The sequence below is a fragment of the Microtus ochrogaster genome, unplaced genomic scaffold (assembly GCF_000317375.1).
Source record: "Microtus ochrogaster isolate Prairie Vole_2 unplaced genomic scaffold, MicOch1.0 UNK2, whole genome shotgun sequence".
Classification (NCBI taxonomy): Eukaryota; Metazoa; Chordata; class Mammalia; order Rodentia; family Cricetidae; genus Microtus; species Microtus ochrogaster.
In genome coordinates this window covers 21,482,357-21,508,150 of record NW_004949100.1, presented here as the reverse complement: position 1 = coordinate 21,508,150, position 25,794 = coordinate 21,482,357, and the positions used below count along the sequence as shown (strand labels likewise).

Here is a 25,794-nt window from a genome sequence, read left to right as displayed (position 1 = left end):
GCGCCACCATCGCCCGGCATCCACTGACAATCTTGTATTCAAAGAACATCTGCCATGTGGAACTATACAGTGTAAAGGAAAAAATTTACAAACTATTTTAGTGACAGTGAACTACTAAGAATAGCTCAGTACACATGAACAAATCTTTCATCCATGACTTAATATCACTTGCTTCTGTGGTGCAGCAGAATTCTAAATATTTTATATATTTTCCTTATTGACAAATCAGTATGATAGTGTCTGCCCAAATTTCGTTACAAGAGTGTTGTGAGACTAAAATAAGATAATGCAGAATTGCTCTAAAAGAAAAAAAAACAAAACAAAACAAAAAATTCATGCAAATGAAAATACTACTAATATTACCATGGCTGGGATTTAGCTCAGCAGTAGAGCACTTGCCTGGCATGCATAAGGTCCTTGATTTGATCTCCAGCAATACACACATATGAATAAAATGACCACAGTAAGTAATCTAAGTTCCCCAAGGACTGAATTTGTCTACCACACTAAAGAAATATATATTTTTTTCTCTATCAAACAGAAAAAAAATTGTGCCAAACTTTTAGTTTCAGCGAATTTTTTTCTTTATCTTTGCTTGTATTGTTAATCCTCAAACATTACACCAAAGTCAAATCTGAACAATCAGCACATTCAGAAATCCCAAGGAAGGGTTCTAAGGGGACTGAGGATGTCCTGTATGGGTCACACATATCATATAATTGAGATTAAAGGGGCCACCTTTCTTTCAGGGTAGCTTTCTCATGATATGTCAAATCTTCTGTCACTTTCACTTTCTACTGCAGTTGTTTGTTTCCAGTTTCTAACTAGTGAATAAAACACTAAGAAAGACGTAAAAAGATTGTCATATATAAAATAATAAATTAATTCCCTGAAAAATGATTTATAGAATTTTTTCTGATGATCCAAAAGGATCACCTAATTTTATATATAAGACAAAAGATCTCTTAGTTATGGCAGAGAACTCACTCTTCATCCAGGCCAATGTGTCGACCAAAGAACATTTCAGTGAAGCACTCCAACAATTCTTGAGTTCCCCGATGAAGATATAACTGGTTGGCTAGTAAGGAAAAGCCGCGGTTCTTCAGGAACTTGTCCCTTTGTTCTTTAGATGCTCTGTTAATATATGCATGTAACAGCTAAAGAAAAAATTAAGACCATTTAGATGTTAACATTTAATATGTATAAATCAGACTGTATATTATTCTTGTATTTGTATTACCTGCTACTCATATACATAGCCACATATAGAGAAAGTTAAAAACCATGTCACATGCATAGAGGTTAACAGGCCACTCTGGGATGTTAGTGGTGACACTTTCTTGGGGATTTAATACTTCTTTGATGATGTTCTGTAGCTGAGCAAAGGATCTAGCAGTCTTCCGGGAGCCATAGTTGAATGTAAGCAGAAAATTATGTCTAATTCAAAGGGAAAGAAACCAGTGCACTGTATTTTTCTTCATATCTGCACACACACACACAGAGACCTCTATTTCTAGACTTCTTGAGAGATCCTGAGCAAAAGCCTGAATTTCCATCTTAAGACTTCTTTCTTTTTCCTCCTCTCCTTCCTTTCCTTCTTTCTTAACAGAAATCTCAGAAACTATACACACACGCACACACACACACATTCACAGAATTTTTAAACTTTATTTACTTATTTTGTATGGGGGAGGTGGAGTTGTGTGCCACAGTGCACATGTGGAAGTGAGAGAATAACATGTGTGAGTTGGTTCACTCCTACTGTGTAGGTCCTGGGGCTCAAGCTCATGCTATTAGGCTTGGCGCTACCTTGCTACCCCTTATTTTTTAACTCCTTAAATACAACATGTGTAAAACTCAATTAATTACTTTTCCTTCTAAACCCACCTTTCCCACATTTACTAATTTAGATCAACCATAGAACCGTCCGTCTGGATTTCAAAGCGCAACACCCTCTTGGCTTCTCTATTACTGATCCCCACATATAAATATGAAGGTTTGTCTCTTTCAAAAGTCTCTCAAATCTGAGTCCTCTGACTTGTATAATTCCAGAGCTCCTGAGTTTTCTGCTGCACTGGATTCACTGTCACAGTCATTTCCTCTCTGAAGGACTGTGCTGTCTGTAGCAAATCACTTGCTCTTCTCCCTCCTTTTCAGTCAGTCCCTCACAGTGGTGACAGGACTCTCCCCAAACACACTTAATTTACTACCCTCCATAAAGACCTGACTAAGCCTACAGCCAACTATTAAAATGCATTTTTGGCACGAATCCTTCTTTACTTTCTCATAACACTGACTTGCTTTCCTCGTGCTCCCATTCTTTATCAACACTGCCACAGAATTCCTGACATCATACTTAGCAGGCCAATGACTTTCTCCTAGTACAAGTACGTGCACTGATGTGAGGACTTATATTATTATCCTTTATATTCCACATAGCAGTTTTATACTAGAACTCCAAGAAACTGAACAACACCTACATTCAGACAAATCAAAGAAAATAAGAATCTTTAAAAAGATTTTAATATTTGTTAGCTTTTTAACCATTTTTAGCCATTCATATAGAACATTAATTTATTCAACAGTATATATTCAGTTTGTAACAAATATGGACAAATGTTGATGTTCATAGTATCAACTTTAGAGATTAAAAATGAGTACACAAATAAGAAAAAGGTGATATATATTTATATATATATGAATAAAGAATATGACCAGAGGGAAGTAATTCTCTTAGGATAATCAGGGAAGACCTCTTTAAAAAGGAGACAGGTGAGCTGAGACTTAACTGTTCAAAAGTTGATACTACACTGCAGGAAAGATTTCCACTAAACTACATAATCCCTATAATTTTTATTTTTATTTATTTATTTATTTATTTATTTTGGTTTTTCGAGACAGGGTTTCTCTGTGGCTTTGGAGCCTGTCCTGGAACTAGCTCTGTAGACCAGGCTGGTCTCGAACTCACAGAGATCCGCCTGCCTCTGCCTCCCGAGTGCTGGGATTAAAGGCGTGCGCCACCACTGCCCGGCTATAATTTTTATAAAATGGATTTACTGTTAAGATATATGAATTTATTGGTAAACTGACTGTTACAAATCAATGTATAAAAAAGACAGGATTGAACTGAATACTACCTAAAATGCCAATATGAAATAACAAAATTATAGATTGTTATTTTTTATTAATTTTATTTTATTTTGCTTTTTAATGTATATGGGTTCTTGTCTGCATGTGTGTTTATAGACTGTTTGTGTTCCTGGTGTCCACAGAGGCAAGGAAAAGGTGTCAGATGCCCTAGAACTGGAGTTACAGATGGTTGTGAACCACTGTGTGGATGCTGAGAATTGAACCTGGGACCTCTGTAAGATCAGCCCAGTGCTCTTAACCACTAAGCCATCTCTCTAGCCACGACAGTTCATTCTTCTTAAAAATAAAATAAACTTTAAGTCTTTACATATACTAAACAATTTAAGTTATACATATATTTATTTTCCTGATGAAGGTATCATTTATGTAGTCTGTGCCCTTACTTTAATTACTCCTTGCTGGATAGCAGATGATGGGTGGTTAACGAGGACTAGAAGAGTATCTGCTTGAATAATCTTGTCCATCACATCTTCAAGCATAGCATCAGGCAGGATAAGAAGAACTCCACTTAAGAGTTCATATAGCCCACAACAGATAGGTATCAAACAGTCTTCAGTGACACTGTGACAAAAACCAGAAAAGTCTTACTAAGCATCAGAAGGAAATTCACATGAAGAACACCCTAGGAACTACAATGAGAATCAACTTTAACATGCAAAACACATGCTCAGAAAGTTTAAAAGGGCTTCCTAATTTAAGCACACTTAACCAGCTTACCAATGTCTTTTAAGATAGATGTTTGGATGTTTTCCAGCAGATAGTAGACTAAAATGCAATCGTCGCTGCCACATATGTTACTTAAACCATCTGAAGTTAACAATCCAAGTCAACAGCCCAGCATGGAGGCAGGAGGGGCTTATGAGTCTTACCCCTAACTGAGCATCTATTGACAGCTTATGTTCTGAGGGAGGGAGGGAGGGGACGGGACCCTGGTAGGTTGACCTATGGTTGCTGCCTATGTCCTCCAGTGAGGACATAGGCAGCACAAACTGGAGTTAGAGGGTTAAAACAAAAACTACAAAAGAACATGAAAGGGTGAAGGTTAGAGAGTAAAGGGTGGATCTTGGAGGAGTTAGATGTATAAAATTTTCAAAGAATTAATAAAAATATATTAAAAAAATAAAGGTTCTTCATTCTCCCGGCTGCATTTCAAATGTCTCATAGGTGAACAATTCACTATCACTGAAAGTTTCATCACTCTGGACCCTGGACACGATCTAGGAACATCAATCTGATGATTTCTCTGAACTAAAAATTTTTCTATCTAATAAACCACAAAAGAGATTTTTCTTGGTTACTTGGCTTTTGGGTGAGTTTAGAATTCAGTATTCTCTAACAACAAATGAATGAGAAGGCATCTTTCAGCTTGGTATTAAGATAATATGATCAGAAGTGGCATAATGAAGGCATTTCTAGTGCAGGGATTCTGAGGCAAGAAAACATGGGTACCTGTGAGCGCTTGCAGCTCGGTTGTAGTTTGCCTCATAAGCAGGAGAAAAGGCCAAGTTTGCCCAATCATCAGCATGCCTATCTACAAGGCTCGGCCACCTACTAGCAGCTGCAGATCCATTCTGAGAGGGAAATGCAAGTCCAAGGCTTGCAATAGTGCTGTGGCTTCGCTGGAAAGAGGCCAGTCCCTTGAGATGATCAGGTCGACGTGGGCAGGACTCATCACCAGGACTGTCATCATCTGATCTGGGTTCGGTCCCCAAGTCTCTGTGGTCTACTCTGGCCATGGGAAACCCCAGTGTTCCTCTGGAGACCCCATTAGCAGAGGCCTGGGCTGCAAGAAGCGTTTCCATTTCACAAACAGTTCTTGCAGATTCACAGCTACTGATGAATGCTTCCTCTTTGTTTGTTTTCAGTGTGTAGGGATTCCCTAAAGGATTCTCTTTCTCTGGGTGGGCATCTGCAACATTCAGTAACTTGTCAATACTATTGCCCAAACTTCCAGCCAGTTTTTGTGCTTGTATTAGTGGTGAATATGTGGGAAATGCTGGTAGACTTCTAGATCGAACCATTTCGGCAGGCATCCGCTGTGGAATGATATTGGAAGAACTGGTTCCTAGTAAGTGTAGACAGAAAAATAGTACTTAAAAATCTATTAAACAGCACCACTTTTCTTCTGTAAGTCACAACCATGGAACAGACCACCTGCCTTGCACTATAAAAAAATCTATAAAGGGCAATTTTCGTAGACAAAAAGTACTTGAAATTCACACATGCCAAAACTATCTTTCTCTTTTTTCCCTTCCTTTCCTTTCCTTTTTTTTTTTTTTTAATTTTAGTTTTTGAGGTAGGCTTTCTCTGTAGCTTTGGAGCCTGTCCTGGAACTAGCTCTTGTAGACCAGGCTGGCCTCGAACTGACAGAGATTCACCTGCCTCTGCCTCCTGAGTGCTGGGATTAAAGGCATGCACCACCACCACCTGGTAAAAAAAACTATTTTTCTTTTAACTACATTTTGTTAAGCTTTCAAAAACATGTCTTTTCCTGTTTCTTAATAAAATACAATATTGATGACATGGCTTAAAGTCATTAGGATTCATGGGTTCAGTTGCAGTGAATCAAAGTTATTTAATTTACTTAGGCCATCAGTCATAGGATATAACATGACAAAGAAGAAAGAGTTCAGGCTTTACAATAAGACATGATTGATTCAAATAAAAGTTATGTTAGTTCAGTGGTCATAGGTAAACCACTTTATTACTACAGTGGTAGTTTCTGCAAATGTACGATGAATGTTCAGAATATCTACTCTGCAGTGTGCTTTTAAGGATGAAGAGAAGTCATGAGTGTGATGTACCTAATATAGTGCCCAAACTGTAACAGGTACTTAATAAAAGGTAGTACTTGTCATTACAAAAATGGCCCTCAGACTGTTCTCTTTCCTATTTCTGCAGTTACTTACTAATGAGAAGCAATCATCTCTCTTCATAGCACTCCAATTTAATAGTTCTAACACTATTTCAGGAGACCAGAAAAATCCTTTATGACAAGAGCAGAGGATAAAAGCACAGATTTCCCAATGTTTGACCATGAACTAGCAACAATGGAGCAGCAGCCCTAGTCCAATAGCTAATAATTCACACTCTCAGGCTCTGGCCAACACCTATTCTTCCAGAACACAGGAAAAAGTGTCAAACACAGTGTCTAAGTGAGATAATCAGGTGCTTGTATGCATGTTCAAGTTTTATAAGTGTGGTAGAGTACATAGCTCCTGAATGAACTGTTTTAGAGGCAAAGCTTTCTGCCAACAAAAGAGATACACAGCTTGAAACTCTTTTCTGGTAATTCTTGACTTTGGCTAGCAGGCTAAAGTTGCCAAAAGACTGTTCAAATAATCCAGTAAAAAAGTAGGGTATGACTATATTTGAAAATGTTTCAAACTGATAGAATTTTTAAAAAAACAATTCCTACAAAATACTAGATGAAACTAATTAAAACATGGTCTTAATGATGAGAAGCCAAGGACAATGGCTCAGGGTTTTGATCCTACTACATGTTCTGGCTTTGTGGGAGCCTAGCCAGTTTGGATGTTCACCTTCCTAGACATGGACGGAGGGGGGAGGACCTTGGACTTTCCACAGGGCAGGGAACCCTGACTGCTCTTTGGACTGGAGAGGGGGGGGGAGAGGAGTAGGGGGAGGGGAAGAAGGGTGGGAGGAGGGGGAAGGAAATGGGAGGCTGGGGGGAGAAGGCGGAAACTTTTTTTCTTTTTTTTTTCTTTTTTTTTCCTTTTCTCAATAAAAAAAAAACCATGGCCTTAAAATATTATAATAAGTGACCATAAAATGAACTAGAGAATAACTGAAATGCTTTGGAAAATAAGCACAATTGGAAATTAACATCCATACACCTTGTCGTTCTTTTCCAAAAATCTACTTTGCCTTCAAGACTTAACAGTTGTTTGTAGTAGAACTACAGAAGAAGACAAAGCTGTCCTGACAATAAGAGCCATAACCAGTACGAGGAAGACAGCTGCTGGGAAAGGGAAACATGTAGGGAAAGGGAAAAAAATTCATAACCAGGAAATCTACACATATTGTGTCTTCTATAAAAAACAGGGATAGTCTGTTAAAAGTAATTACGAAGACAGGAAATTACTATGAACCTAAAGACTTAAGTACTCATTCTATGGAGAGTGAAATGGGAATTAATTCTGAGCACACAATTAATGATGAGGCAAGCATTTAAAGCTTACTCTAGTGTTTGGCAGAGAAGCTGGTTGGCTGGGAGCCATAGTTGAGTTTTTCAAGTCAACAGCTACAGGCTAAGACACCGAAGATAGCATCAAGGAAACTGCTGCAGTTTCTGGCTAACGGGAACTAGGCTGCACAAATACAGTAGAAGCACAGGGAACTGGGGAAATGTCACAGGAGACAGAGACGGGAGGCTGTTAGAGCAGTTCAAAAGGATGACTGCCTCCTCTTATAGCTACCAGAAACTCCCAGAGGATGCTGTTTGTATGATGTGGGAGTCCCCTCTGTATACTATGAATATGATTGGTGAATAAAGAAACTGCCTTGGCCTGTTGATTGGGCAGGGTAGAACAAGGTAGAAAAAACTAAATGGAATGCTGGGAGAAAGAAGGCAGAGTGAGAGAGAAGCCTGCTGGAGCCAGGAGGAACTTTACCCAGTAAGCCACAGAGTGGCAATACATAGATTACAAGAAATGGGTTAAATTAAGATGTAAGAGTTAGCCAATAAGAAGCTAGTGCTAATGGGAAAAGCGGTGATTTAATTAATACAGTTTCTTTGTGGTTATTTAGGGAGTCTGGGGGGGACAGGAAAACAAACAAGTGGCCTCCTACAACATTTCTAGATGAAGGGCTAAAGCTGCTTTAAAAATTCTGTTCAAAAGACCTAGAAAAAACAAGTGTACAACTGCATCTGAAATTAAGAGTAATGTATGCAACTGAAAAATCGATGTCCCAGACAGAATGGTGTAGAGCACTAGCGTTCTAGAAGTGCTTGGAAGCCGTCATAATCAGGTCATATTGAAGAGAGATACTAACAGTGTTGGAGAACAACCCATACTGGGTGCCATTTTTAGGAGATCAGCCTTGACAAAAATAACTCTTGCCAGGGTAGGGGCATGGAGATTAGAAAAATAGTAAAGAGGATGAATAAAACAGAAAACATGAGACAATACCAGGAGGAAGTTCCAGTGAATACTGAAATCGACTGTGTTTAATTTTTCATATGCTTTTATACCCCAATACAAAAGGGGGAAGAAGGCAACAAAAGACTTCTTTAACATGATACAAAGGACAATGTGAACAGTTAATTGCTTCAACGCTTTGAGACATCAAGTCATTAGCATTCTGTTGTTTAGGCTGTGTCCTGAAAGCAGTGACTCCCCAGGTAACCTAGTATTACAAAAGAAGGATCAAAAGTATGTTTGCATATCCTGATCATCTGTCAGGGTGGGGTGGGTCCATTTGTATGGGCCATCTTGATGTCAAAAGAACCAAGTAACCACATCCTGAATCAGGATATATAGTTTCGATTGTTGTCATCAATCTTGAGTAACCTCCAAATTCTCTGACCATCAGACAAGGTGGAAATAGGTGCACATTTTTGGGCCTCCACATAACAGAGGGGACAGTGAACCTAACAAGTGAGCTAGCTATCTGGCAAAGAGAGAACAAGACAACCAATATATTTGAGGAAAATTGGAAAGCAAATCAGAAGCTTAATGAAATACAAATGATTATGGTAAGAGGACATACAATGCAATGGTAAGACAACATGAACCTCATCTATTTTGGGGTCCTCCAGAGACCTGCACTAGGTATGTTGTTAGACTGAGTGTAAAGTACTGATACCAGAGGTTGGAAAATGTTTTTAATTTTATTTTGCCTAAATCTCACCCCAACCCCTGCAACTCCTTCTAGGTCCCTTCTCCCATATTCCCCATTCACTCCCGTGTGTGTGTGTGTGTGTGTGTGTGTGTGTGTGTGTGTGTATGTGTGTGTGTGTTTACACAAAATGTACTAAGTCCAATCAGTTTTGCCAAATAAAACTAAATTCATTAAACATACTTTGGCTGGATATTGAGTTATAGCATACTGCTACAACATGCACATATTGACTATTCTTGAATAGTCATAACTGAGGTAAAAATAATCTGCAGTTTAATCTTTGCTATTATTACCTTCAGACGGTGATGCAGTAAAGGCAGATGGGCTTATTACCAGAAATCCAGGACTGGGAAAAGATTGCCCTCCACTGCTAGAATGCCGCAGGTACATGATTGACTGCACTTTCTCTTGAAAGATCTTGCCATCTGGAATTGGTTTTGAGACAGGAAAATTTAAAATAGGATAAAATAAAAATAACCTCTAAACATAAGTCATTAAATGTGAGTTTTGTCAAAAAAAATGTCCAAATAAAAACAAATAAGGCCTGATTAATACTGTCAAATGTAGTTTGTAAAGATTCATTCTACAATTTCTCACTATGGATTCTGTGGCTGTTGACTACATAGTCTATATTAACTTCTACATTCTCTGAACTCCAAGTGTATTAACAATTACTTCTGGTTTCACATTTTACCATTACCCTTTCATGTATAATTGTGATCTCTCCAAATAGACTGTTTACTTATTCCGTAAATAAGGGCTGCATCGTATGCCTATACATTTGATTTATTTTTATTTGAATTTATGTGTATGTGTGTGTGTGCCTGCCACAAGTTTATCTGGTGCTTCCAAATTTCAGAAGAAGGTATCAGATCCCCTGGAGCTAGTATTATAGGCAGTAGTGGGTTCTGGAAACTGAACGTAGGTCGTCTGGAAGAGCAGCAAGTCTTCTTAGCCACTAAGCCATCTCTCCAACCCTGGTCTTTTATTTTTATGAATCTCCTTCGGTGTATGATTTGAATCCTAAGTAATAATCTCAGTTTAATCATCCTTTTTAGCTTCAGACTTTGAAATTTTCCACCCTGGCTTTTTAAATGTACCATAAACACACAACTACCTTATCTTTCTGCTCTTATTCATATCTTTTGTTTGTTCTCTGGGTACTGTGGAGAATTTCCCACTCATCCCCTGTGGAGAGTTGGAATTACCTGTACACCTGTTATCCTTCTCAAGTCAGTCACTAAATTCTCTCAATCCATTCAATCATCTCCCCACTGGATTAGTATCATAGCTTTCTAAGTCATAATTGGTAAATGTCTTATCTATCCTAAGATCTTCAGAGTACCAGAATTCTGACAAATATCAGCATGACTTAACACACCCCAGAGGTTTCCTGTTGCCTTAATACCTTAGATAAAGCTCAAGCTTCTTGGTTTTTTTTGGTTTTTTTTTAATTTATTTATTTATTAAGGATTTCTGACTCTTCCCCGCCACCGCCTCCCATTTCCCTCCCCCTCCCCCATCAAGTCCCTCTCCCTCATCAGCTTGAAGAGCAATCAGGGTTCCCTGACCTGTGGGAAGTCCAAGGACTGCCCACCTCCATCCAGGTTTAGTAAGTTGAGCATCTAAACTGCCTAGGCTCCCACAAAGCCAGTACGAGCAGTAGGATCAAAAACCCATTGCCATTGTTCTTGAGTTCTCAGTAGTCCTCATTGTCTGCTATGTTCAGCGAGTCCTTAAGAACCTCGATGTCTACCAGGCCTCTCTAATTGTGCCTCCCAGTTAGGACTACTATTGTTGTAATGAAACACTATGACCAAAGCAACTTGGGGAGGAAAGGGTTTATCTAGCTTATATTTCCATACCGCTGTTCATTACCGAAGGAAGTCAGGAGCAGAACTCAAGCAGGACAAGAACCTGGAAGCAGGAGCTAATGCAGAGACGATGGAGGCATGCTGCTTACTGTCTTGTCATATGTAGCTTGCTCAGCCTGCTTTCTTATAGAACCCAGGGCCACCAACCCAGGGATGGTACCACCCACAATGGGCTGAGCCTTCCCCCATCAATCACGAATTTAAGAAAATGACCCAAAAGCCTAAAGCAGGATCTTCTGCTAAGTCACTCTGCTGCTGGCTATGGTAGGATCTTCTGGAAACATTTTCTCAATTGAGGTTCCTTCCTCTCTGATGACTCTAATTCATGTCAGTTGACATAAAACCAACCAGCATAATTTGTCTCTTCCTTTTAGCAACACCAGTCTCTAGGTTCCTAGAATGCCATTCCTCCTTCCTCATTTCTATTAGACTCTAAACAAACACCTTCTCCTTCAGGAATATCCCTCAGTCCCCCTAGTCCCTGCTCTATACTGCCAAAAAAAAAAAAACCCACAAAAATCCACATAAATAGTGGCTTCCATATCTCTGTGCTGTCCACAAGCCTAGCATAACTATAAGTTCATTTCTTTACCCCTCTTACCAGACGTAAGCCTCTTAAGAAAGAAAACATTTTACTAATCTTTGAATATTCTGATTCTAGAATCTTGTGCAGTACTTTTCTCACTAACTGTGCTAACCTAACATAAAGTGATGTTTTATAAATTCATTTAAAGTTTTATTAATGATCATTCATTTTATTTATTACATTTCTTTAAATGATTTTTGTACAACCAGACTTCCACTTTTGATTTACTACCTAGCTCTCTCATAGTTTTACCCTCACTTACTTTCTTATCAGACTTTATCTCTGTATTTTAAAGAAGCTGGCTAGGTTACCTACTATTAATTGTTCTTTTCTGAATACATGCCTCTTCCCTCTTCTTGGTATTCAAACTCCCTGGAGGCAGAAACCAATTTGGTTTGTCCTGTAACTCACTGTTTTCTATCCCCAAGATACAATTAGGGTCATTTCCAGCACAGAGAAACCATTCAGTGAATATCAAAATAAATGTGGGTCAGCAGGAAAAAGAGAACGGAAACAGTAAAGACCCAACAAAGACTATACTCACCTATGTGCAAAGAGAAGTAAAAGTTTGTGGGGTTGTGACAAACGTAAGTATTAGTAGGAGGGTGTACAGCTAACAGAAAATTGAAAATAATTGTCAATAATTCCAAATCTGGAGGAGATCCAAGGACTTCAGCAATGATTTTCACAAACGATCTACAAACCTCTCGGGGCATGGATGTAAGCTGTCCTTCTCTGTGTTCCTGAAAAAAATAAAAGTCAAACACTTTTTTATACTTAAAAAATAGTATTTGACAGTTTTCTATTTAAGCAATATGGTCTTTTAAAAATCACTATAATTGTCATCATTATTAGTATGGGGGAGTGGTGCACATGTAGAGGTCAGAAGACAACTTTGTGGATAATTCTCTCCTTCTACCTTTACGTGGGTTCTGGGGATCAAATTCAGGTGACCAGGCCTACATGGCCAGCACCCTACCTGCTGAATCATCTCACTGATACTGTTTTTAAGATAGAATTTTGTTGGTTTACTACTCTAGTATGACCATAGTTACTATTAAATTGAGGCACTACTTCTCAATTCAAGTAATCTTGCCATTAAGAATTCATTAAAAGTGATGGGAATTTAATTCTAGCCCTCTTAATTTAATTAAGAGAGTCAAGTTACACTGGCGAACTCACCAGCATGGACTCAAAAGCTAAAGTGTCCAAGTGTGCAATGTGGCCCTACACTTACATTAACATTGCCATGATGTCTTTGTCCATATGACTAAGGTAATGCTAGTAAATAAGATCATTTTAAGAATTAAATAATAGAATCTCTTAGAACACTGCCTCAGACACTAAGCTGTATGCAGGGTAACCTTCTTGTAATTCAAAAAGCTGGAAGAAGAGCTTTAGATTTCAGGATTTTGGATTTGGGGGATATCTAGACAGACTTTATAGATGAGTATCTATAATCCCCAAGTCAGAAATGTTACAAATGGAATTTTTTCATGCATAAAGCTTACTTCTTTTAATACCAGCATCACTCTTAGTACTATGACTCCACTACGGTTATTAGATATGGAAGGACCTCTTGCAACAGAACAAACTAGTTACAGTCCTATACCGTGCGCCAACTTTCTCACAAATTTTTTTACAGTGGTTTTATCTTTCACTTATAGAATATAGGTTTAAAGTGGCTATTTGACTAGCCTGAACCACTCAAAGAAACAAAGACTTGGTTCAACTATAACATAAACTCAGGCCCCCAGCATCTTTGTTCTGTACCATTGACTGCATAGATTATAGAACAGAGGCTGACATAACTTGTTTCTGTCTTTAACTCCATCTTCCCAGAGGCTGGTAATTAACCTCCTGGTTAAGGGTACGGAATATAAAACTGCCTTCTCTCTGTCTCCCTATGTCTAAATACAATACAAAGTTATCCCTCCACTCCATTTATCCTGATGTACTGCTGAATCAAAATACTAAAAAAAGAGTTGTTTAATTCTGAGATAATTTAGTCATCCATAGCTCAGATTCAAGAACCAAATCGGTTAAGGTTTCTCAACTGTCCAATGAAAACAAGAAGTTATACCTCCTCACTTCCAACTCAACGCATTTCTGCTATAGTCATCTGTCTGTCTTTTAATCCACGCCTCTTTCACCTTCCCAGGTCTCCTGCTGGCATCATCAGTGAGCTTTCTCCATCACGTGGCCCCTCTTTGTCCCTTGCTCACCTCAGCTTCCACTCTCCTGACCTTCCAGGTTCTTCTCTTTGGTTACTCTTTCTTTAGCTCCTATCTCCTGTCTTCACCTCAGAGAATGGCTATTTCCCAAGGCAAAAAAATCTCACCCTTCATTATATCCTAGCTAGGCTGCTTACCTGGGAGTGCTACCCTGTCAACCCTGTCAATGGGTTCACAGCCACTGCCACCGAGTGCACTGCTGAAAGCCCAGATATAGGGTATGTATGAAAAATAAAACTTGGTCACTTTTTTTTTTGGTTTTTCGAGGCAGGGCTTCTCTGTCACTTTGAAGCCTGTTCTGGAACTAGCTCTTGTAGACCAGGCTGGCCTTGAACTCACAAAGATCTGCCTGCCTCTGCCTCCAGTGCTGGGACTAAAGGCATGTGCCACCACCACCTGGCTTGGTCACTTTTTTGATACTACCATTCTAAGTTTCACAGTTTTTAGTGTTTTCATATGTGTGTGTGTAATAATATAACATAATATATAGACTCCTGACAACTCTATTAAAACAGAATTAGCCTGGGATAAAACCGGACTTACATAGCGGACAATGAGAACTACTGAGAACTCAAGAACAATGGCAGTGGGTTTTTGATCCTACTGCACATACTGGCTTCGGGGGAGCCTAGGCAGTTTGGATGCTCAACTTACTAAACCTGGATGGAGGTGGGCGGTCCTTGGACTTCCCACAGGTCAGGGAACCCTGATTGCTCTTCGAGCTGATGAGGGAGAGGGACTTGATCGGGGGAGGGGGAGGGAAGTGGGAGGCGGTGGCGGGGAGGAGGCAGAAATCCTTAATGAATAAATAAATTTAAAAAAAAGATTATTATAGTAGAAGTGGATTAATGACTGCCATATATAAATGCAGCAGTTGTTAAATTTGGGTACCTGTCCTGAGAATGTTTATGCAGAGGAGAGATGGGGAGCAAAGCAAATAGGTGTCCTCCTGACATTGATCTTATTCTCCAGTTTGGGGGTAAAGGGAGCATGAAAAATTAAACCCACAAGGTATCGCAAAAAATAAAATAAAATAAAACAGAATTAGCCTTAGAAGTGATATCTTTTTAATCTCCTTCATACTTGCTACTTTATACTCTTGATACTTTATCACCTTAATTCAGGGCCTGTACCCAATACTCAGGAACTAATGTAATTGCCTCATATTCATTGTACTGAAAATTCATTACTCCTTCCAAAATGTCACAAAGGCACTGAAATATTCTAAATGCAAAGATCAAGTTCATTTCTTTACATACTTTACACAAGATTCATGTTTAATAAAATGTGGTAAATGGACTTTCTGAATGAAGGGTGAAAAAAAAAGACCTTTCAGAAAAAGAAATTACTACCTGAGTTTTAAAAGCATTTGGAGAAGAATTATGGGAGAGAAAATATATTGAAAAGGTTGACTATCACATGGTCATACAAAGTTACTGTAAATTGGCAATAAATTTTAAAATAGATAAATTTAGAGGAAAATAGAAGCATAAGTGATACATAAAATATTCAGCAAGCTAAGAAATCAAAGTGTTATATTTTCAAAGAGAATAACCTGATGTATAACAGGAGCCAAGAAAGGTACATATAATGCTTTTCAAAGTAAGTATTCATTTAGTGCCTATGTGTGCCTGATACAGAAGTCAGAGTATGGTCAACAACAGCAACAAAAATCCCATGTCCGATTTTCAGAAGATTTTAGAAGGGAAATAAACTGCAATATCATGAACAACATAAAATACCATATATGTATAGTGGGAACAAATGTATAAAGCAGAAGGGGCCAATTAAGATGAAAAAAAATCAGGGCAGGCTTCTTTCCAGGAGCAAGAACAGGATCAACAACATCCAGCAAACACAAAAAAAATCATGTGCCAAAGGAAGAACCTCTCATTTGTGGCTAGATGGGGGGGGGAAGAATACCAGGGGTTTAGTGGCCTAAGAGGCTGGCATGTCATCAGATCACACATGTCAGCGTATCTGAATTTTAACCCAACTATACTGTGAAGGCGTCAGGCTATAAAAGCAAAAGCACTAGTCTCCTGAAGTAATAATAAAAATCCCATAGATCCCACCTTATCTGGGCTTATCTCACTTGACAAGACCAATGGATGTTTCAAACATTAAAAACAAAAACAAAACCTTGGGAAATAGCTCAATATACCAACCAAGAAGAGAAAAGGACATTTGTAAAGGCAGATCACAGCACAGATATAGAAACATAAGCTAGTGTCACCTTTAACATAATATTTTGGATATATTACCATGTTGCTAGTTAACATATAAAAATTTGATAAATACAATAAATTGTATCTATTAAAAGTGTACATACATATGTGTGAGTTGATATTTAAAGGCTATATATAATAAGTTAGGGATCACTAAATGTTGATGTTCAGGAACCACAAAATTATTATATTCCAATACAAAGAAACATAGAAATTTACTAGTTGTTCTTTTGTAGTTTGAGTTAGACAAGATGATCAGGAGGCAAGAGCTGAAAGAAAACAGGCTTGCAGAGTAGTAAGACAAAAGACAGAAAAAATCCCCATTGGCAGGCCTGTGACATCTTGATGCGCACAGCAGTGGGTTAGTAAACAGAAGCAATTGCAGGAGATATCTCGGTAGATACATGAAAAGTACCTGTAAAACCTGACAAGTCAGTAGGAAGTGATGAACTACGTGGGCGTTCAGCAACTGCTTAATATTAAACTGCTGCTGCTGGTGCTCTGCCCGGATGAGGACTTCCAGAGCTGCTAGCAGAGTCTCCCACACACCTTGCTGAGAAAATAAACATGCACCAATTAGCACAGTTATGGAAAACATGCCGAGGGCCTCTTAGAAGATTCGAAACATAACTACTTAACACTGTACATACTCTATATTAAAGATGAAATTTGTTGGGGTTGGGGTATGCACATCTTAAAATTTATTCTTTTCAGATTATCATTACCTCAGGCAGTTCAAAACTCCACACAGTGAACAAGCCTCCAGATTTACATTTATAATTAACATTATAATTTATTTATTTATTTATTTACTTATTTATTTATTTTTGGTTTTTCGAGACAGGGTTTCTCTGTGGCTTTGGAGCCTGGGAACTAGCTCTGTAGACCAGGCTGGTCTCAAACTCACAGAGATCCGCCTGCCTCTGCCTCCCAAGTGCTGGGATTAAAGGCGTGTGTCACCATCGCCCGGCAATTTATATATTTATAAGTTTATAAATGTATACATTTATAATTACATTGAAGCAGCAAAACCATTCTCTTCTCCAAAATAATTAATGATTGTTTTTTAAATATTTTTGTTAATTCTTTAATAATTTCATATATTCAATGTATTTTGATCTTATTCACACTCCTCCCTCAATTCCTTTCAGACACACCTCACCCCTCCTTCCAACTTCATGCACTTTAAAAATCTGAGAGATCCAGGACACCATAGCATACACTCACACTGAAGTATTCCTCAACCTTAGAAGAACAAGAATTCTGTATGAATTCTGAGGGCATTATACTAATCTAACCTCAAAAAAAATACAAATAAAAACAAATTAATGATTCCATTTATATGAGGTACTTAAGAGTAGTTAGTATCAAAGACCCCCAAATACCATGGCAGTTGTGAGCACTAAGGGGGAGAGGCAAAGAGGTTTGAGGGGTATAGTTTTGTTTTTATAATATGAAAAAAACTATGAAGATAAATATTGGTGATGGCTGTACAACATTTGCATACAAGTAGTGCTTCTGAACAACAAACTTAAAATGATCAGGGTAAACAAACTTAATGTGTACTTTACCACAATACACAGATGAAATAAAAGTACACATCACATGCCTCTGCCTTGTTCCATATCTTCCAGTCGAGCAACAGTTCCTGCAACAGCTTAACATCTTGGATTATAGCATGAGACTCGACATCCAATTTGAACTCTCCATGCTCATTGATATGGATAACTTCTTCACCACAGCAACCTTCAAGAAGGGCCTATATAAAATCAGCATTAATGTCATATACAGTAATAATTGGATAACCAAATAACTCACTAGAAATATCAGCAGTCATAGCATCAAACTTAAAGGAAAACAAGTAAAGAATTAAACATTTCTCCAAATATCTATTTTATAAAACAATTCAACTTGGTGACAAATCATGAATTTTTCAAACAGTTATGATTATCTGATTTTCAACACAGGGTAAACCACCTACCACTCATTTTTAGTCTTCTTTTTCTTTCAGTAGTAGGGATGGGCCCTGGGATTTGTACATTACAGACAAGCACTCTATCATGGAGCAAAACCCCAGCCCTTGATTTATTCTTGTTGCTCTGAATTCAAGTTCCAGTGTAAATTTACATAATTTTAGACTGCTTAATCCTCCCGATAACCTCATGAGATACAAATGATATAAATGATTGAGGAAGCTAAGGCTCACATAGGTAGTAAATTTCACCATTATATTTTAAGGATTTTTATTTTTTTTTTTTATTCAGTGGGTTCTATGTATGTGTGTGTGGGGGGGGGGGTGCCTGAGTGCAATTGCCTTAGAGGCCACAAGAGGGCAAGCTTATTAACAGGAGGAAAATTTATACCTGTACTACAGATCTGTTCAAAGGTCCAGGGCTCAGGAGTTTATAGGGCATAGGGGGAAGATACAATTATTGTTATGTTAAATGGTCATGTTATCAAACTGTCTTCTAAGTACTTATGTTTATATCCAAAGATTTCCTTTGCTTTCAATCATTATAACTAGTCAAAGTGATAAGAACAAATGAGTATGACTGTTCAGCCCTGAGTAGGATATCTCTATCCACCTCCCTGCTTCCAAGAATCAGGGAGCATCAAAGAATGTAAGAGCTGGAGAATGGGGGAGGAGCGCTGGAAGTGCTATCTTCTGGATATGACAAGGTTTTGACACATAGAAACTCACAGCAGGCTGCACAAAATCAAGCCATTCAAAAGTCCAGCATGGATAAGGTAGGGGCTCACGAGCCGCCACCGCCACCAGCACCACCACCTAGTTGAGGAGCTTTTGGCAATTGATGGCTGCTGAGGAAAGAATGTAATTTTCTTCAGGGTGTGTGTGTTGGTAAGTTGCCCAGCCTTCAGTGGATGACCTCATACCCATGTGCATACAGGTAGTACTAATTGGATCCACTAGGTTAGAGGTTTTTTTTAAAGAGCAAAAGATGAGAGGCCATACTGGTCAGAAACCAAGGTAAGCTGCTTGCAGACCTTTTCCCCTCTCGTTACCCCAGACCCAGTTGCCCAGTTTCACCTCTAGAGCTGCAGCCCCCACCCCCAACATACATCTCCTGTGGATTCCCATAGACCACCCCTTCTAACTTCCCTTCCTCCAATTCATTACAGCATTCCAGCCTCCAATACCAGCAGGTATTCTTCATGAACACACTAGTTGAATGGGCCAGGAAAACAGGAAGCACACAGCTATCAAACTCTCAGAAAATCCAGAGAGGAACAGAAACCAAGGAACAACACCTCCACCCAACAAAGACAAATCAAGAAATCAGCACCATCCCCAAACCCAGATGCCAAGACACCAGTGTGAAAACATAACCAACAACAGCCAGGACAATATATCTCAGCAGATGGGAAGAGATGCAGAGCCCCACAGTCAGACAGAGTCTAAATTGGAGGTCTCCATCATCAAATCCCTCTTCTCAGAGGTCAGGGAATTCAAAGGAAGAGTAAGCTGAAAGAGTTTAAGAGCCAGAGAAAATGGAGGAACCCAAGGAACAAGGCTCTCTGAATCTGGCTTATTTCATTCTAAGCAAGGTGCATATGAGTGCTCACAGAGCTCACTGAAGCAGTAAGCACAGATGCTTACAAGGGTGTGCACCAGGTCCTCTGTGTGTGTGTGTGTGTGTGTGTGTGTGTGTGTGTGTGTGTGTGTGTGTGTTATACTTTTAGTTTAGTATTTTTATGGGACTTTTGACTGTGAGAACAAGAAGATCTCAGACTCTGTGTCTGCTCTTGGGAGTCTTCCTACTGTTGGGTTGCCATGTCCAACTATGATATGATAATTTTTGTTTCATCTCATTACATTTTATTTTGTCATGTTTGGTTGTCATCTTAGAAATGTTCTTTTCTTATGAGACAGAAAGGGAGAATCTGGAAGGGAGGGGAAATGGGAAAGAACGAGGAGGAGTAGAGAGAGGGGACTATAATCAGGATATATTATATGAGAAAAGAGTCTATTTTCAATAAAAGAAAATATGAAGAAGGAGAAGAAAAGAGTAAGAAAATATGAAGTTGGGAGAAGGTCTTATTGGGAGGAGGCCCAGGAGAGATGGAGGTAAGAAGTGGGGAGAAGATAAAATCAAAATATATTACGTACATGCATGAAATTTTCAAATAACAAATAAAATAGTATATGACAAAAACTAAACACCAGAGCTGGAAAAATGGCTCAGTTGGTAAAGCATCTGCCTCACAGGCATGAGTACTTGACTTCAACAACTCTTGTGAGAGCTAGAGCCATGCCCTCCGGGAGCAGCACTGACGCAGGGCGGAGACCAGGGATTTAGCCAAGCTGAACTGATGAACTTCAGATTCATTGTGAGAGTCCTGCCTCAAAAAATAAAGGCAGAGAGCTAGAGAAAGACACCTGACGTTAACCTCTGCCCTCCGTGAACATGCACATGCACCTGTTTGTGCGTTCATGTATGTGCACACACTAACAAGTACATACATATCATAAGCCCTCAAACACGACAAATAACAACAACAAATCCTAACACGGCCTGACTGCAGTAGTGCATCTCTAGAGAAATGGACCTGTGGGAGTGAGATTAACAACTACATCAGCCCATAGAACACAGGGGTAGGCTTGGAGTACACTTGTGGTCTATTTAGAGCTCAACTTCTTATAGTTTATTTTCCTTTCCAAAAGTCTTTAGAAAAAAAGAAAAATATAAGTATTCTGGAAAGAATCAGAAGAGTACCTTGGTTTCAGTACATAAATATAAGTGAGTTTCCTTCATTTACTAGCAACATAAAATGCTTATGGGAGATTTTGACGAACGGTGAGTGTCACTGTATAGAAAAAGCAAGAACAAATTTTGTGAGGTCATACCTTCAAAACGTGAAAGCCAACAATGCATTTCTGCTTGACCAACACTTGATGAATCATAGAAAGTCCATTGCAGTTTTCCAGCTCATGTGCTCTCTGCTGGCTATACTTAATCAAAGATAATATAACCCGCAGTGCTAATGCTTGAGTTTCTTCACAGCCACTGAGTTCAACAACCTGAAAACAAAAAGTTGATGCTTTTCTCTTGATCTGTTAATAGTAAAAATTTAATGTGTGTGATTATCTATAATAATGTCAAGCTATTTTTAATGCTTACACTATAACTAAGAATTGTAAATAAGTAAAACTGAAAAAATTATAAATCTCATTCTTTTTCATCTCTCAAAATACAAAAATGAACTGACATAAAGATCAGTAGCATCTTATACTTAGTAATCTGAAGCAGGATCATAGAACTTGAGTTTCCATGGTCAATCATGAAACAGGCTAAAAATGATTGCTAGGGGGAGAGCCATAAAGAAGCAAAGGATGCAATGTATCCGTGAGAGCTCTTGTCTAACATAAAGACAAGGGAAAAAATAAAAGCCACATATTGTGCCTAGCACTACAGTTCAATTAATGTCTCTGATACCTCAGACGTTTAAGAACCAGGCATGAGAAACCAGGGATAAGGGGGAATGAGCACAGGGCACATCCAGAAGGGCGCAGGCCTACACTGGAATGCATAAAGAAGGCACATGTTCCTGTTAGGCAGGAAATTAGGCTGAAAGAAAGGCTGCGCATGTAAGACTTTCAGGAAAAATACATTTTATCTTTATAGGAAGCAGAAGGATACTGGACACAATTTCTAAATTTTAAATGTGAAAAACTCTAAAAGTCTACTAGCAAGATCATAAATGTATGTAAATATAAATTAAATCTTTTTTAGGATCCAATTATATTTACCATCTGGATAAAACAAGAAAAACCAAGGACACACACATTTTGAAATTATAATGTAAAAAGAGATCACAAAATATTGATTAGGAGTTAAATGAAAGTTTTACTTTTGAAATATTAATGGAAAATCTATTCAACTAGATACTAGATAGGAGAAAAGCAGTGTGAGCATGGCAAGTCAAGGATACACACTAAGGTAGGTAAGACTAGCAAGATTTAAAAAGCCAAACAAACTCTAACAACAACAAATGTTGATATATGTTACTGCAAAATTTAGATCAAGTGGCTCTATTAAAGGAATCAAGCTAGATATGCACATGCTGAGAAAATCTGATGATGTTTTAGAAGTTACACTTAGGGATAAAATGACATTCTAAAGATAAAGGAAGATCAAAGTTGCTTTAATTAAACAGGAACACAAATGTGAGGAAGTAGAAATTATGTTATAAAAATGAGGTTATTTGTGCCCACATTGTGCTTTCCAGCAATTCTAAAAATAGAAAGAATGAAATTATGAACTGCTCATTATCAGGAAAAATATTCTTTAGCCTATAAGTAGCTAAAGAGAAAAGATAAATGGTTTATTCTAAAATGGAATCAAAGTTTTTCTCTTTCTCTCTTTCATCTTGAAAAAGAAGAAAACATGTTTTGGGGCTGCAAAGATGGCTCAACAGTTCAAAGACCTTCCTGCTTTTCCAGAGGACCTGAGTTTGGTTCCTAGCACCCATATCAGGTGACTCACGACTGCATGTACCTACAGCTCCTGGGACTCCAATGCTCTTCTCTGGCCTCTATCAGCATCTACACATATGTGTGAATACACATACATAAACACATACACATAGTGAAAAATCATTTTTACAAAAAAACCTTTCACATTATTAGAATAGCATATATGTTTTTTTCCAAAGACAATTTTAAATCACATATATTTAACATTTACTTGTTCCAACTATAATTGTAGATAATAAAAAACTTTTAAAATCTTTATGAATTAAAATTAATCATTACTCATTCTTGGCAGAAAGCATGCTATCATCAGTAACATGTGATTAATTTTTTGTCTTAAAGTTTTACATAGTGGAGTACAGCTGTTTTGATATTCTACAAGAAGCCCTTCAATTTATCAATAAAAAAGAGGGGCTTCTTTCTGAGAAAGCTATAATTAAGATTCTTACCCTAGCAAAGAGAAAAACAAATACACCAGCCCCACCAATCTCATGCAGAATGCCCTGGATGGTTTTACATTCCGTAGGCTGCAGGCTTTTGAGTTGAGAAGGTTCTAGCAAGATACTCTGGGCTTCCTTTGAGCTGAAGGGTCTCTGGGAGAGCTGAGTTTTCACTTGACCCTTGAGTCGGATCACGGGCTCATAGATGGTGTACTGAGCAGGACAGTAAGCTGTATAAACAACTGAAAGACATTCCTAAAACACAAACATTTTCCTTTAGTGACAAAACAAATTTTAAAATGTAAGCTATCAACTAGTAAATAAATATTTCAACATAAAAAGATGCTTAACTAATTTTAATTGTTAAAAAGAGAGTCACCATACTAAACAAAGATGGACAGGGAAGCTTAGCTTCTTCCTACAACAGAAATGACAAGCTAATCAAGCTGTGACCAATAACATGAAATATAGCTAAGGATTTTAGCTTTGATACATTCAGAATAAATATGAGATTAAAATATAAAACACGAATTACAACTAAATCTTCTCATTATTCAGAGAATGTTTTATTAGTTCTATAATCAAACTCACATAGATAAGACCTTACATATTTAATACAGTAGAGCTAAGTCTTCTGTTACATTCGGCTTACTTTTAGCTCTTAGAAACGTGAGAACTCTGGGTTAACTTACCCCAAGTTTTTGTTTTGGATTTGCTCATAGATTGCCTTCTTAGTTAAAAGTATCTAGGGAGAAGAGAGGCTGTAGGAGTTAGAGGAGATGGAGGATGCCACGAGAACATGGCCCACCAAATCAACTAAGCAGGCTCACGTTGGCTCACAGAGACAGAAACAGCAAGCACAGGGCCTACAGGGGTCTGTACCACGTGCCCTGCATATATATTATGGCTGTTAGCTTGGTGTTCTTGTGGGACCTAAGAGAGGGAGCAGTGAATCTCTGACTCTGACTGTTCCTCAGACTTTTTTCCTCCTGTTGGATTGCCTTGTCAGGCCTCCATATGAGGGCGTTCACCTTGTATTATTGTATCTTGTTTTATCCTGTCTGGCTATTGTCTCTTATAGGCTACTCTTTTCAGAAGAGGAAACCAAGGGGCAGTGGATCTGGGTAAGAAGGGAGATAGAAGGTGGCTAGGAGGAGTAGATGGAGGAGAAAATGTAGTTGGGATATACTATATGAGAGAAGAAGCTATTTTTAATTTTTAAAAAAAGTGTCTCTGAACAGTTTTTTTTTCAGTTAGAACTAATTTTCACACTGTCAGCATAAGTAAACAAAATTAAGCCAAAATTTCAATATCTCTCCTTAGAGATAGTAGTTCAGCCAGCACGGGTCCATGTCAAACTTCTCAGAGCCACACCTCAAAGAAGTCAGAGAGGATCCTGAGCTTTGGTCACTTACAAGAAGTCACAGAAGTTTAAGTAGTCTCATTAAGCATAGCACATATCTTATCTATATACAGATTAAGCCAACTATAGCTGACTGGTGTTATTAACAAAAATCCCCACCAGTAGCTCCTGAACTATGGAATAGTAAGGCAAAATAAAAGAATGTGAAAAAGCAATAGAGAAAAATCAGCACTACTTTGAAGGCAAAATTCCCACTTTAGACTTACATTAAAGGGTAGTTATCTAAGCCCTGAATATATGCAATTATTTTTTATTTTGTGTCTGTGCACATGTACATGTTACAACATGCATATGGTTTTCCTTCTACCTTTACATGGGTTCCAGGGCTCCAGCCCAGGTCACCAGACTTGCACAATATGCCTCTTTACTCACTGAACCATTTCTTGGTCCACCAAAACATGCAATTACAACTAATATTATAAGTGAGTCATTGTATTTATTTTTAAGTATGAAAAAGAATGGAATGTTGGGTTTTTTTTCAAAAAAAAAAGAGTATGTCAGGCTAAAAGTGGTAAATTTTCAATATATCATACACATTTTTCTTGAAAGATTATTAGGTATAAAATATAAAATAAACTAATAGAATTGCTATATAAATATAATTCCAAGTAAATGAATGTGTGTATGTGTGTATATAACTTGTTTCATCATATATATATATACTGAGATCCAATGTGTGTGTGTGTGTGTATATATATATATATATATATATATATATATATATATATGATGAAACAAGTTTAACAAGAGATTAAATGTTTCACAATATTTTTAGGAAAAAACTCCACATTCTAAGAAAAGAACAAAATGGAAAACTTTATGAATCTAACTCAATGCTAATTACAAATGCCAATGAACATACCTACACAAACCTATAATATAAAAGTTTATAAAACTAAATGCCAATGAACATATCCACACAAACCTGCTATAATGTAAAACTTTATAAAACTAAAACTTACAATTAAGAAACCAATATCCACATCTTTCTTGGTCATAAAGAGGTCTCTGATTTGTTCACATCTTAAAATTTCTTTATTAATGTATTTGGAGTAGTCAATCACTGGCTTCCCATATTTACATGGCATTATGGATGTGTAGTTGGGTCCACAAGCATACAGGTAAAAGGCCTCTTGAGATCCAATTTTAGCTCCTGGATAGCAGAAAAACAAAGCTAGTTATTTGAAACACTTCAGTAGGATTTTTTATATATAGCAAGAAAATGAGGTAGGAGCATGAGTATGCCTGTCTGCTGGATTCTTTCAGTTGTCCACTATATCTTACAAAACTCATAAAGGATCAATTTCCAAATGAGTGTAAGGATAAACTAACCTATGTCAACTATGTTCAAGAGGCATGGATGTATAAACTGGGATGCTTTGGTAAAATTCCTATTTGTTCCTTAAGACAGTAAACTGTAATTTAACCAAGCTTGGGTTTGTTTTGCCTTGTTAAATAAAAACTTGAAATTTTTTGATAAAAACTATTTCTTGGTATATTT

At 37.8% G+C, this 25,794-nt stretch overlaps 1 protein-coding gene across 4 annotated transcripts in view; it reads right to left on the bottom strand.

Annotated features, from left to right (window-relative positions):
- Lyst (lysosomal trafficking regulator) overlaps window positions 1–25,794 on the bottom strand; it is a 164,993-nt gene that overhangs the window by 63,539 nt on the left and 75,660 nt on the right. For all 4 annotated transcript variants that reach the window (XM_026788329.1, XM_005365427.3, XM_026788331.1 and 1 more), the window contains 10 exons: window positions 25,256–25,446; window positions 22,880–23,125; window positions 20,805–20,978; window positions 17,547–17,696; window positions 16,353–16,490; window positions 12,020–12,218; window positions 9,309–9,440; window positions 4,600–5,215; window positions 3,534–3,711; window positions 988–1,157 (listed from right to left, as the gene is read on the bottom strand). In XM_026788329.1, the coding sequence (XP_026644130.1) occupies window positions 988–1,157; window positions 3,534–3,711; window positions 4,600–5,215; window positions 9,309–9,440; window positions 12,020–12,218; window positions 16,353–16,490; window positions 17,547–17,696; window positions 20,805–20,978; window positions 22,880–23,125; window positions 25,256–25,446 (2,194 nt within the window). The remainder of the gene's footprint in view (window positions 1–987; window positions 1,158–3,533; window positions 3,712–4,599; window positions 5,216–9,308; window positions 9,441–12,019; window positions 12,219–16,352; window positions 16,491–17,546; window positions 17,697–20,804; window positions 20,979–22,879; window positions 23,126–25,255; window positions 25,447–25,794) is intronic.